Source organism: Camelus dromedarius, chromosome 7 (assembly GCF_036321535.1).
Source record: "Camelus dromedarius isolate mCamDro1 chromosome 7, mCamDro1.pat, whole genome shotgun sequence".
Taxonomy (NCBI): Eukaryota; Metazoa; Chordata; class Mammalia; order Artiodactyla; family Camelidae; genus Camelus; species Camelus dromedarius.
In genome coordinates, this window is record NC_087442.1 from 5,459,752 (window position 1) to 5,473,247 (window position 13,496).

The 13,496-nt window shown below is 41.3% G+C and overlaps 1 protein-coding gene across 1 annotated transcript; it reads right to left on the minus strand.

Moving 5' to 3' along the window:
• Positions 1 to 467: 467 nt before the first annotated feature.
• Positions 468 to 10,838, minus strand: LOC105105804 (GTPase IMAP family member 5). The gene is made up of 3 exons (XM_010999629.3): positions 10,255 to 10,838; positions 5,336 to 5,384; positions 468 to 3,895 (listed from the first exon to the last, which is right to left on the minus strand). Exons 2-3 carry the CDS (start codon positions 5,376 to 5,378, stop codon positions 3,003 to 3,005), a joined length of 936 nt encoding a protein of 311 aa, XP_010997931.2. The 5' UTR covers positions 5,379 to 5,384; positions 10,255 to 10,838; the 3' UTR covers positions 468 to 3,002.
• Between the last annotated feature and the right edge of the window lie 2,658 nt (positions 10,839 to 13,496).

Here is a 13,496-nt window from a genome sequence, read left to right on the forward strand (position 1 = left end):
GACCGTGGGCTCCCTCTGCCTGAAGTGGCTCCCTCGAGGGCCAGTGGCTTACCTGACAGCTCCAGCTCCACCCTGGTTAGGTGCCTCTGCCGCTGAGCCCTCTCTCTCCTTCTGGTGGACCCCCCTCCCCGCCACCCACTGCCAGACAAATTTCTCTCGCACCCACTTTCCTATGCCTTCATCCGTCTACAGCACAGCCGCATTTGTGGAGCAGGAACCTTGCGTCTTTTCTCTTCTATTCCTGGTTCTGAGCATAGACCTCGGCCCTCAGTACTCACAATAAGTGTGTGTGGATCGGGACTGGGTTAAGTCAAGGAAGGGAGAGACCAGGTTAGGTCACACAGCTTGGGAATACGGCATCGAGGAGGTGGCCCTTGGTCTGAGAACTCAGAGTTCCTTGGGGTTTCACGGGATTGAGGAACTCATACATAACACTTCTTTTTTTTTTAATTTTATTTTTTATTGAAGTGTAGTTGACTTACAATGTTAGTTTCATTTGTACAGCAAAGCGATTCAGTTATACACATACATACATATCTATCTATATATTTTCAGATTCTTTTCCATTATAGCTTATTGCAAGAAGCTGGATAGAGTTTCCTGTGCTATACTGTAAGCCCTTCTTGTCATAACACTTCTTGCACAAGTTTAGAATCGCTTATATGACAGCACTCTGGACCTCAACGTGCACCTGTACTCCCAGTGGAGGTTTGGGGAATGACACTGGGGTGTCACAATCAAGTTCCTGAGACTCACTCCAGAGTGAATCACTTACCCATCCAGTCACAGGCTGCCTGGGACGACCGTGGGTCTCCCTTACAGGTACGAAGTAGCAGGGAAATGGGGGCAGCTCCTCAGAAGGAGGTGGGCCCCTCTGGGCCCTCCTTATCTGATTTCCTGCTTCCACTGACTTTGTGACCTGATTTTACCATAACACCTTGTTCTCTTTACTACTGCTGAAATGTGGAATGACATCCTTTCCTCACATATTACACATGCTTGGGCTGACGCTAGGGTTTAAGATGCTCCACTACCTCACAGCTCAACCCACCATGGAAATTTCCTCTAAGACCAGGGGTTGGCTAACCACACCCTGCCGAGCCAATCCAACCTGCCGCCTGTTTTGTATAACGTGGGAGTTAAGAAAGGGCTTTCACATTTTTTAAAGGGTGAAGAAATCAAAAGAAGCATAATGTTTCATTGCCACATATGAAATGTACATGAAATTCGAATCTTGGGGCTCATAGAGTAGTATGGGGTGCAGCCTGCACCTCACTTCCGTCCTGTCCATGGCGGCTTTTGCACTTGGAGGGGAGAGTTGAGTAGCTGGGACAGAGCCCACACAGTCTAAATCCCAAGCCCAAAACACTGCCCTCGTCATCTGGCCCTTGCCGAACCCTGCTCCAAGAAATTTCAGTCCTTTAATCCCCAGCCACTGACTCTACTTTCCCTCAGGCGTGGAACCCATCTGGCCCCGGAGACCCCTCTTATCTCCTTCCGCCTCACCTCCAGGCACCTCCTCTCTTCTTCCTCAGTCTCTTCACACTCCAGAGTGTCCCCCACCCCAGAATGTCCTCATCTTTCTCTCTCATGTGGTGTTGTCTTTTATGACCTCCAAGGAGGTCAGACCATGTTTCTGAATAAAATAAGGAATTCCACTATCAGCTGTCAATATAACACACTTCCTCCTCTATAGCACGACTGGAAAAAGTGGGTCCCAGAGGCGAGACAGTCCACTTAACTTCCTTTTTGCAAGCTCCTAAATATTTCATGACAGTGTCCAGTTAGTTTATTATTTATCCTCACAATTTTTAACAAAACGAAAAGGGGAATTATTTTCGTCTGGATTTTTTTCCTTTTTTAAAAAATTTCACTTAAAATTTTTTTCAGTTTTATTAGGTAAAATTGTTACAATTTGACTGCACACATACAATATATTGCTTGTAAATACATATATACAATATACTACACACTAAAAAATTTACATACATGTACCATTCATTGTTTCTAAGAACAGTTTAGAGCTTTAGCTTTTTAAACTTTACACATTTATTGAAGGAATAAAGCCAACCACAAAATAAGAATCAACAGAATGCAGTAATCCAATCATAAAGGACAGTCAAATGTGCTTGCACATATTCAAGAAATCAATCTTCTAAGTTATAAATAACAAGTAGTTCATTTGTGTCCTTTTTTTTTCCTTTAAAGATTCTACATATAAGTGCTATCATATGGCATTTTTCTCTTTCTGGCTTACTTAGAATGATGATCTCCAGGTCCATCCATGTTGCTGCAAGTGGCATTATTTTATTCTTTTTTATGGCTGAGTAGTATTCCATTGCACATATGTACCACATCTTCTTTATCCAGTCATCTGCTGATGGACACTTGGGTTGCTTCCATGTCTTGGCTATTGTAAATAGTGCTGCTATGAACATTAGGATGCATATGTGTTCTTCAATGATATTTTTCTCCAGATATATGCCCAGGGGTGGAATTGCTGGGCCACATGGTAAGTCTATTTTCGGTTTTTTATGGAACCTTCATACTGACCTCCACAGTGGCTACACCAATTTACATTCCCACCAACAGTGTAGAAAGGTTCCCCTTTCTCCACACCCTCTCCAGCATTTATCGCTTATAGACCTTTTAATGATGGCCACTCTGGCTGGTGTGAAGTGATATTTCATTGTAGTTTTGATCTGCATTTCTCTGGCAATTAGTTATGCTGAGCAGTTTTTCATGTGCCTATTGGCCATTTGTATGTTTTCATTGGAGAATTGCTTGTTTAGGTCTTCTACTTGTTTTTGGATTGGGTTGCTTGTTTTTTTGATATTATCCTTTGGATTTTATTTACCTAAAGGCACCTGAAGAAAATGGGTGGTGTGTCTGAAGCAAGGAAGGGAGATTAAAAGTGAAATTATGTTAAAAAGCAAAGTTCCTTATCAACAACCTTGACTCTGAAAAAATAGAAGTTGATTGAAGGTATCATCTGAAAATGCTCAGTGTTTATGAAGAATATACAAGCTAATTAACATGGCAAGAAAAATCAAAATGCATATAATAAGAACAGCGAATACTCCGATGTTAGAAATAATCCAGTTTTTGACCCAGAGGAGTGCCTTGAACACACAGTTTCTCTGGGCCCCTTTCAGATCCAGATCTTGCTTTTGCTTTACAACCTGTGACTGCACCTTGTCCAGGTAGAGCCTGTGGCCTTCTCCACGTGCATCATCCCCCCCTTGCTGGAGAATCTGTGCATCAAAGAAGAGGTCGTTGGTGTAGAAGGCACCATCGAGCTCCCTCTCCAGCCTCTCGATCACGGCCATCAGCTCCAGCAGCTGCTCCCTCTGCTCCTCCCCAGTGGCCCGGTTGTTGAAGGCACAGTACCTCCTCCCACACTCCCGGACCAGGCTCTTCAGCTGGAGGTTGTCTGTGTTTGCTACATAGTCATCCAAGGATTCGCCCACCAAGTCCTCCTTGTGGGTGAAGAGGATGACCGTGTGTCTCATGACTCCTGCGCCAAAGACCTCCTTCACCTTGGTCACGGCCACCGTGTCCTGCTCAGTGAAGCGCCCCAGCTGGGTCACCAGCAGCAGCACGTGGGGCCCAGGGGCCGAGAGCAGGTAGCAGTCCCCGATGTGCTCGTACATCTCCTGGTCCTGGGCCTTTGCCTCAAAGATGGAGGGCGTGTCCACCACCAGGATGTTCCTCCCGTTCCACGTGCCCGTTGCCTTCTGGCACGTCCTGGTCAGTGTCTGGGCACCCAGCCTGGACTTAAATACTTGTTGGCAGAGGATGCTGTTCCCTGTGGCACTTTTCCCGCTGCCTGTTCTGCCCACCAGGATGATCCTCAAAGAGAACACTTTTGATAACCACTTATTTTCTACTCCGCCTATAAAAAAATTGTGTGTGTTTGTTACTAAGTTAGCGATTCTTAAGATTTTTAGGTCATGGATCCCTAATGGTATCTCATGAAAGCTATGGGCCTCTGTCCCCCCAAAATAGTGATATTTAAATATACATGTGATGCAGGAGGGTATAGCTCAGTGATGGAGTGCATGCTTAGCATGCATGAGGTCCTGGGTTCAATCCCCAGGACTGCCATTAAAATAAGTAAGTAAATAAATAGATCTACTTATCTCTCCCCCAAAACAAACAAACAAAATTTTTAATTGAATACACACAAAAGTTTGCAGACAACTTTAGGTGACTCTTGAATGGTAGGAAGCCCACAAATTGGGGGCCTGAGCTTGGACCCACAGTGAAGTAACAGCTGCTTCACTAAGAAGGGTGCTCCAAGCACTTCATCTAGATCAGGACAAATACAGCTCTTGTGAAAGAAAAGTGATCCCTGTGCTTTTCCAGGAAGGGTGCTTAGGCCAGTATCTTGCTAGGTAAATGTGAGATTAGAAAGAGGTGGATGATGTGAAGTCACAGAGGAGACCATCTTGTCGTCTCTTTTTCACCCACAAATTCCCAGGTACACTTGAGACTGCTCATCACACTCATCTAAACCTTGAGGATAAAGGAAGTCAGATGTCAGAGCTGCAGTGACCTCTCTGCAAGGACCAGCCAAATGCCCCTGGGTTTCCACTCTTTGGGTAGGGAGTTGGAGGTTTGAAAGTGAGACCACAGAATGGTTGCAGTTAATGTCAAGGAGCAAGTGTGACAGATGACCATGGATGAGTGTCTAAAGAGATAATAAGACCATTAGAAATACATGTGTTGGAAAGATCATCTATTTGGCTGATAGAATTACAGGAAGTTACAACGAAAGTGGTGTTGGAGGGGGTGATACTGAACCAAGAGCTAAAATCTTCAAGGGATGAAGAGAATGAGAATCCAAGAATATCTAAGGTTCTTAGAAGCTCAAATGAATTAAGTGCATTTTAGGCTCCTAAACTCTCTTATTTTATTCCTTTTACTCTGTGTTGGGTCTTCCTTTCCTTAAGTATTCCAGTTTTTGTTTGTTTGTTTGTTTTGTTTTAGCAAACATGATTACTAAATCTCTATGGGGAACTTTTCCTCTTTTCAGCTAAGAGGAAATATATCGTTTTCACAATTCGGTTCCAAATCCCCTAACCTCTAACTCGAAGTTACGTTTCCTCATTTCCCACACATCATGCACAGGGGAGAGCATCACACTCTGGGGTGGCTGGAGTGTGATGATGATCGGAGGATAAAGAACAGACCATAGCTGCCTTTTTCTTCTGCTGTTTAAAATTAGTAGGTTTCTTCTCTGTCACCATGTTCGAGGTGAGAGGTAGATGGAGAGAAAATATTTACTCTTCTCTGGTGTCTAGAGCTCTTGAGAATTTGGAGGCTTTCTTACCTTCAGCCATAGTTCCGTATGTGCTTCTCTGAAGCCCTTCCATTCTCTTCTGGAACACAAAGAAGGAAAAGAATAAAAACCAAGTGTCCATATGGGAGGTGGTAAGGCCTGAGAACACCTCCAATTCAGACACCCAAGAATAGTTATCCTGAGATGAGCCATTTCTATTGCTAATTTCTATCTCCTATTTTACTCTCAAACATTTGTACATAAATTTAGGCAAACCAGGTGATGCTAGGTTATGTTAACACAATGAAATGTTGCTTTTTTCTCATCAACCAGGAAAGCAAGAAATATTTTAAAACAAATCAGTTGATTATTGAAGGCAACATAAATGTCTACTGAAGTTATTATTTATATATTATATGTTAATATATAATAAATAATACATACAGTGGAATACTACTCAGCCATAAAAAATAAAATAATGCCATCTGCAGCAACATGGATGGACCTGGAGACTGTTATACTAAGTGATATAAGTCAGACAGAGAAAGAAAACTACCATATATCACTTATATGTGGAATCTAAAAAAATGACATGAATGAACTTATTTACAAAACAAAAATAGACTCACAGACATAGAAAACAAACTTATGGTTACCAGGAGGAAAGGGAAGGGAGTGAAGGGATAAGTTGGAAGTTCAGGATTTGCAGACACTAACTACTATATATAAAATAGATAAACAATAAGGTCCTACTATATAGCACAGGGAACTATATTCAATATCTTGCAATAGCCTATAATAAAAAATATGAAAAGAAATGTATATATATATATACACACATATACACATATATGTGTATAACTGAATCACTATGCGGTACACCAGAAATTAACACAACTTTTTTTTAATTGAAGTCTAGTCAGTTCACAATGTTGTGTCAATTTCTGGTGTACAGCATAATAGTTCAGTCATACCTATACATACATATATATTTGTTTTCACATTCTTTTTCATTATCAGTTACTACAAGATATTGAGTATAGTTCCCTGGGCTATACAGTAGAAACTTGTTGTTTATCTGTTTTATACATAGTAGTTAGTATCTGCAAATCTTGAAATTCCCACTTTATCCCTTCCCACCTCTTTCCCCCTCTGGTAACCATAAGTTTGTTTTCTATGTCTGTGAGCCTGTTTCTGTTCTGTAAACAGAAGTTCATTTGCCTTTTTTTTAGATTCCATATATAAGTGATATCACATAGTATTTTTCCTTCTCTTTCTGGCTTATTTCATTTAGTATGATGATCTCCAGGTCTATTCATGTTGCTGCAAATGGCATTATTTTATTATTTTTTGTGGTTGAGTAGTATTCCATTCTATAAATATACCACAACTTCTTTATCCAGTCATCTGTTGATGGACATTTAGATTATTTCATGTCTTGGCTATTGTAAATAGTGCTTAACACAACTTTGTAAACTGACTATACTTCAATAAAAAAAAAGAAAAATGAAGGAAAAAAACTCAAATCGGTTGATTATCTCCCTTCAACTTGAAAAAGCATGAAAGAAAGAAAGCATTCTTCTATGGAATGAGAAGTGGGACTTTTTTTTTTTTTTTTATTCAAAGTAGGCAAACTTGCTAAAATGGAGAATAAAATTGCCTGGATGTAAATGACATTGGTTTGTTTGAAATACTGGGCATTTTCTGAAACCCTTTGTATCAGATAGACAGTCCAGTGGCAAAGAGGAGAGTACAATGTACCGTCCACTGGGAGTGTGGAATTGGGAATCAAGGGCTCCTGTGGGGACTGACACGAGAGGAAGCAGCAACAGAGGGCCAAGCATGGCCACCTTCTTTCCTCTGCCCTGAGCAGCCGGTGGAGAGAAGGTGGTGCTGTGAATGAGGGGAAAAAAATCACCTTTCAGGACAAGTTCAAGATAAATTCATTTCCTGATCGGTTTTTAATCAAATGGCTTTCCTCCAATTATCCTCCAATTTCCTCCAATAATAAACAATGATGGGTCTCCCTATAATCATCATTATTTTAAAATACCACCAGACATAACCAGAAATTGGCAAAACCATGGGGATAAATGTTTCATTCAGATGAGGCATAATATTATATCATTCTTGGTATTTTAGAAAAGGCCAGCATGCAATGTGCAACACTGCTTTAGATGAACTCTGAGACTGTATTTTATTTATTTAGTTTTAAAGATTATGCAGTTATGAAACAAACTTTGTAAGTGGAGAAATACACAGAGTAATGAAACAAATATCCATCATTTGCAATGAACAAATGTAAGTGTTTTGGCATTTTTACTGCTGATATCCTGTTTGATTGAAAAAGTTTAAACATTACACATATAGGAGTTCCATTTATTTATTTTTTGACTCCCTCAGTCTTATTGTCCCTCCCTCTTCCCTACAGAGACAGCCAAAATCTGAGGTTTTATGTATCACTGTCATTTGTGTATTTACACTTCTACCTACACATGTGTCTGTAGATAGTAATATTTTATCCAACTCTTTTTTAACAGACATTTGGTGTTCCAAATATGGAACTTGCTACTACAAACAATGCTGGGGAGGAATTCCCGTACACATCTTGTGCACATGTACAACAATTTAGCTGGGACATATAATTTCCACCTAACTAGATATTGCTAAATATGACTCCAAGATGTGCTAATCCACACCAGCCATGTGTGAGAATTCCCCAAATTGTCACTTTATACTTGGTGATATTACATTTTCAACTTTTTTGTCACCCTTATGGGCATAATTTAGGATGTCTTAGCTGTTGTAAACTTGCATTTTACTGATTACCATTGAATTCAAAATGGTTTTCATGATTTGCTATTCAGGTTGATTCTGTTATTTCTATCTTTTTCACATTTTTCTATTCATTCAGTAGGAATGAGTGGAAATGGTCCTCATTAGGGAAAACCATCCCTTTTCACATCATCAGAATATATTAAGACAACTTCTTTCTTTCCTTTTCTTTTCCTTCCGAAAAATATGTTGGAATCAATATATTGCTGTGGTTGAGATGATGATGACAGTGGTGACAATGTCAATGATGAATTTCACCATGATAAGAATCCTCTGTGCAGCCATTTATAATTTTCAAGTTTCTTTCATGCCCATTATTTTCATTGTTCTAAATCCCCTATGATGCAATTAAGATAGGTATTAAATTTTCTATTAAAATATTAGGAAACTGAGCATTAACTGACCTGCTCAAGATCACACAATTACCACAGAGCTAAGACTGAATGAAAATGGATCATTTTGCCTGTGTATTCTCCTAGATTCCACAGGGGGGAAGTATTCCAAAGAAGATAATAAGCCTCTTGGAACACCACATCCAATGTTGTCATCCATGGTCTGGACATAAACTGATGCAAACAGGCTGGAAGCCTGCCCCCAAACCAACGCCATCCATTGTATTGCAAAATCTTGAGTGCATATTTTTCCAAAAAAAAAAAAAAGCTTTTTCAAAGGTAAAATGGCAGGGGCAGGAGTTGCTCTGAACTGAAGTATTTCAGTTTAAAACAACCTGGTGTTTTTATGACTTGATTATCAGTGTGATCCAAATGGAGTTATGTGGCTGTCCCAAAAGCCAATCAAATTCAGGTTACATTGGCAGAGGTGTGGCACAGTGGTACTCTGAACTATCTTCCAAGTGGGTCAGGCTCCTGGGGGAGACATGTTCCACTGAGGAATAGATTTTTTTGGCAGATATTAACAGAGTGTCTGGAGACAAGTCAGAAAGGATATTGATGGAGATGTTAAAATGAGTCACGGACAAAATATTAAAAGGGCTGAACAAAGCGTAGGAAAAGACTGGAAGCATGGTAACCTTGAAGGAACGTGATATGTACCAATCTCATAGTAGACACAAAAGGGAGCATAAAGAACAGAGGTAGATCTCTTCTCCACAAGGAAAATCCTACTAAACTTCCCCTGAATGGGACCAGGAGTCATGAGAGAGTGGCAGGCAGTATGTGAGCAGAGATTGTAACTGTACGTGACAGGAGCAGGAGGATGTAGCTTAGGAAAGAGGTCGAAGCAAATGAACATAATGGATATTCTGATTTTTAAATTATATGATTTTATCATGATTACACCTTATTTTATCAAACCATGAGAAAGCAGGCTCTCTCATGCTGTTTTAGGAAAGATGATAATTTTTTGTTGCCTTGTTCATAAATATCTCTTTCACTTACCTGCCCCAGTCCCTGTTTCCTGGTATTATTTTGTAGTTTAGCACTGGAATTTCAAAACATGACTCTCACAGAAGATTTAGCAAACAAAGGATTGGTTCCTATACATCCTAAACATGAGTCTGTTTGCTGTAGTGTCGAGTCTTACATTGTGTCAGGAAAATTGTGGGTATCTGGGGAAGGATGAAGTGGTGTTCAAAAGCTCAGGGTCATAGACGATGTCTACTGAGAGGTCTCGTTTGGAACACGTGGCTCAGTGGAGGTTGGAAAATAATGATCCTGTATTTACTCTACGGGGCCCTAGGAACCCATTCCCCGCACCCAGGACTCTCTGGAATGTGGCGCTTGTCAGGGATAGGGGTGGGGGCGCTATAGGAGAAGTTAAGAGGGTAAAATTGAAAATTGTGCCCCACTTAGGGCACCTTCAGGGTTTCAGTTTCCTTATCTGTCAAATGAGATGATGAATTATTAGTGAAGCTTTATGAAACGCTGTGAAGCTCATGAAGATTAAAAGCGCTAAGAAGTAGGCAGTTGGGCGGAAAAGACTGCAGCTTTTGGGTGAAGGGTCCCCAAACCTGTTTCCGTCCCACTCCAAATCTGCTGTTGCCCCAACTCCCCATCAGCTCCTCGTTTCACTAATGAGACACACAGAAGTCACCGATGTGAATCACACCAGAAATCGGTAGCTGTGACTCAAAGGCGGGCTCCAGGGTCCCCAAACCCCCGCCGAGTTCCCCTTACCAGGCGCGGCGCTGCAGGCTGGGAGCGCGCGGGGCGAGGAGGGGCCGCGTGCGCGGCCGGAGGTTCCAGGGCAGGGCTGCAGGGCGAGGAGGAAAATGGGGCCACGGAATGCGCCCCCTTTCCGCGCAGTTGGGGACTCCCCGTTCCGGAAAGAGGCTAAACTGCCGCAGTGGAAACCCGAGAGCGAATGCAGGGCGTGCTGTCACCCAGTGGGATGCTTTCGGTCGTCGGAGCCTGCGAGCTCCTCGTCCCCTCCAGTTTCCTCTTTAAGACTTGCGAAAATTGCTGTTTGGAGTGTTAAAGAGGAAAACACAGGCCCCAGACTGCGGCCCCTGAGCCCACGGTGCCTCTGCAGGAGTGCCGATCTCTCCAGAGATCAGTTTCATGCCGTCGGCCTGAGTCTGAGTAACTCTGATAACAGACCCCATCCGGATCTGTCTCTGTGTGAAAGCACCTACAAAGGGACCCACTGAGAGAGTTATTTTCTTTTGCACGAGAAAGAACCACTGGGTTTCATGAAGAACTTCTCTACCTACTGGAGCCCAGTTGTGGAACAGGTTAGAACTGAGCCTTCCTACTTGCAGTTGCTCCTTTCCAGAAACCTGCAGAACTGAGTCACAGAGTGACTGCCCTTGTCTGTGTTTTTTTTTTTTTTTAAGTAAGGAGCCCTTTTTTTGTTGTTTTTGTTCGGTTTTGGGTGGGGGGAATATTTAGGTTGGTTGTTTGGCTATACCTCACCTTTGTCTTTTGTTCTCTGGGATTGGGGTGTCTATTTTTAGCAGTGTGTAATTTTTGAGGAGTGATGAGCAGTTCTCTTCAGTGTCTCCCAGAAATATTTCTTAAGCATGTGGAAGGAAAGATGTAGTAAATCAATTGATATATACAATTTAATACTATTATCAAAGGAGTCAGAATGCCTAAACTTAATGATATCTGAGAATTATAAACAGTGAAAGAAAATATAAAATAAACAAGAAATGGGCAAAGAGTGAGATTGAATGTAAGGTATAAAAATAATTAAGACCCCCAATAATAATTAAAACAAAACACTATGTCATTTTGGGAGACAACTGCTTTATTAAAAAAGAAAAGAAGTAAAAGACAAACTTACAAAAATCTCAAAATATTTTATTAGTGGAAGAGGCAAGCACAAAACCAGTTGTATAAGAAAAGGCAAATATTTCCACTATCAGATGAGGGCTCTGCTCTCAGGGCAAACAAACATACAAATAAACAAAAGAGTATTAGGTCCTAGTCTGACTTTGTCTTCCCCAAGAATGTACAGGAATCCTTTTCTAGGGAATTAAATCCATAGGGTGTAGTGGCATCTGCCTAGTCAGGCACTGAATATTGTACAAGATTATGTAAGAGAGTGTGCATTGTTTGAAATCTTCTGCTTGAAAAACTCATCCTGCTCAACAACAGCTCTCAAATAAGCCAAATATGAAACTCTTTTGGTAAAATGGCAGCTGATCTAGGCAGCAGGGCATGCAAATGTGAAAAAAAAACAACCCTGCATTAGCCCATGATCAAGGCATTTTATGCTTGAAGAGGTAAAAGAAAAGGTGAGAGGAGACGAAGTCAATATGAATGTTTATCTACACAAATATACCATTTTTGAGAAGTTGGATAGCTTTTTGACCCTGCGTCTGGTTAAGGAAATTCTTCCTATAGGACAGTAAGGAAGAATAAATTTCGGTTCTGATTTCTGATTGGCCACTTTTGCCCTTAGAAATCATTTATCTCTCAGTAGATTACTTTCCTCTTCAAATAAAAGGCTGTTAATGATAATTATCCTTCATACCTCATGAGATAGTTTTCATCATAAAATATTAAGCAATAAATGTGATTATTTTATAGTGTTCTCTCTACAGCTTCAGTTTTCTAGTTTATGATCAATCTTGTATTATTTTATTTTATGATCTATCTAGTATTACCTGTGTAATATTAAATTATATTTTAAAAACTAAAATAAAATTGTGTGTTCCACACTTACCTATGAGTCATTTTGCATATTTCTAAATCTAAGGATTAGAAAGTAGCAATATTTTAGGGAACAAACACAACTTTAATTGCACTTTGGAAATGTATTTGACAACTAATTATGTCTTACCTTATATTATCAATAGCTCCCAACTCTATGTATACACAGAATAATGTGGAATCTTTATTATGAATAATAAGTGTGAAATGTATGTGTTTATGAGTATGAAATTTATTTGTTTTATTACTATGATAAGTTTCTTCTTAGATTTTTTTGTTTCTGTATCATGTTCTTCTGGGATTTAACCTACAAAGTGTTTTCACGCACATGATTTCACCATACATGAAAGCTATAAAGATTAATATTAATATATATCTCTCAAGAGAAAACTTAATCCCTTTGTGCCCAAGATCTCAAAGTAAATTCACAGGGGACCAGCTCTGGAACACAAGTCCCTTGGGCCCCAGGGCACGTCTGTTCTTTCCACTATCCCCGCAACGTTCTTGGTGATGCCCCAAGGAGGGCGTTTTACCCATGGATGTCAAGCCTTCCTCCGACCCAATATATTTCTATACGCTACAGTCCGCATGAGAATTTTACAATCCTAACACTCATATTTATTTTAAAAATCATGTTTCCATTTACAAACAAGGCAGAAGGAATAAGTAAAGAGAGAAACTGGAGGGCATATGTGGACACCTGGACGTGAGACAATGAAAAAATGAAAGAACAGCAGGTTAAAATCAGCTCCATTGGTAAGCACTACCTTGGTCCAGTGCGCATGCTCATGTGCCTGTGGTCCTGGCTGGGTGAGCTGCGGGCACTCGGTGGTGTCCCCTCTGCCGGCTCCTCTCTGGGCCCCTCAGGTCGTGTAAGGAACCCCTCCCTGGCTGAGAGTCCCTGCATGGGCACAGCAGATTGCTAAAGGCGGGAATTGATAATGAACCTCTTTCCAACCAGGCTTCACAGAGCCCAACTCACTGACCACTGTGACCCTCAGCACTCCCCGCAACCCCCCCCCCCCCCCGCCACCAAACTGCAGTCCAGCCTAGGCTGGTAATCCTGGGCCTCCGCAGGCCCTTAACCCCATGTGGCATCCAAACGAATGCGCATAGGGGCCTTCACGAGGAGCTGGGATGGCCATACTGCGCCTGCACACAACTCCTCTCCTCCCCCATCACCCTCTGCTTCTCGGAACCATGGTAGATTCGGGGTAGCTGCTTCCTCCTGCATCCACACCTCCTAACTAGTGCGTGGT

What these genes read in the sequence shown, in the direction of transcription:
- LOC105105804 (XM_010999629.3), bottom strand. Translation starts at nt 5,378, where the DNA reads ATGGAAGGGCTTCAGAGAAGCACATACGGAACTATGGCTGAAG. An exon ending in ATACGGAACTATGGCTGAAG is followed by an intron (nt 3,896 to 5,335) that starts GTAAGAAAGCCT and finishes ATTTTTTTATAG; the next exon opens with GCGGAGTAGAAAATAAGTGG.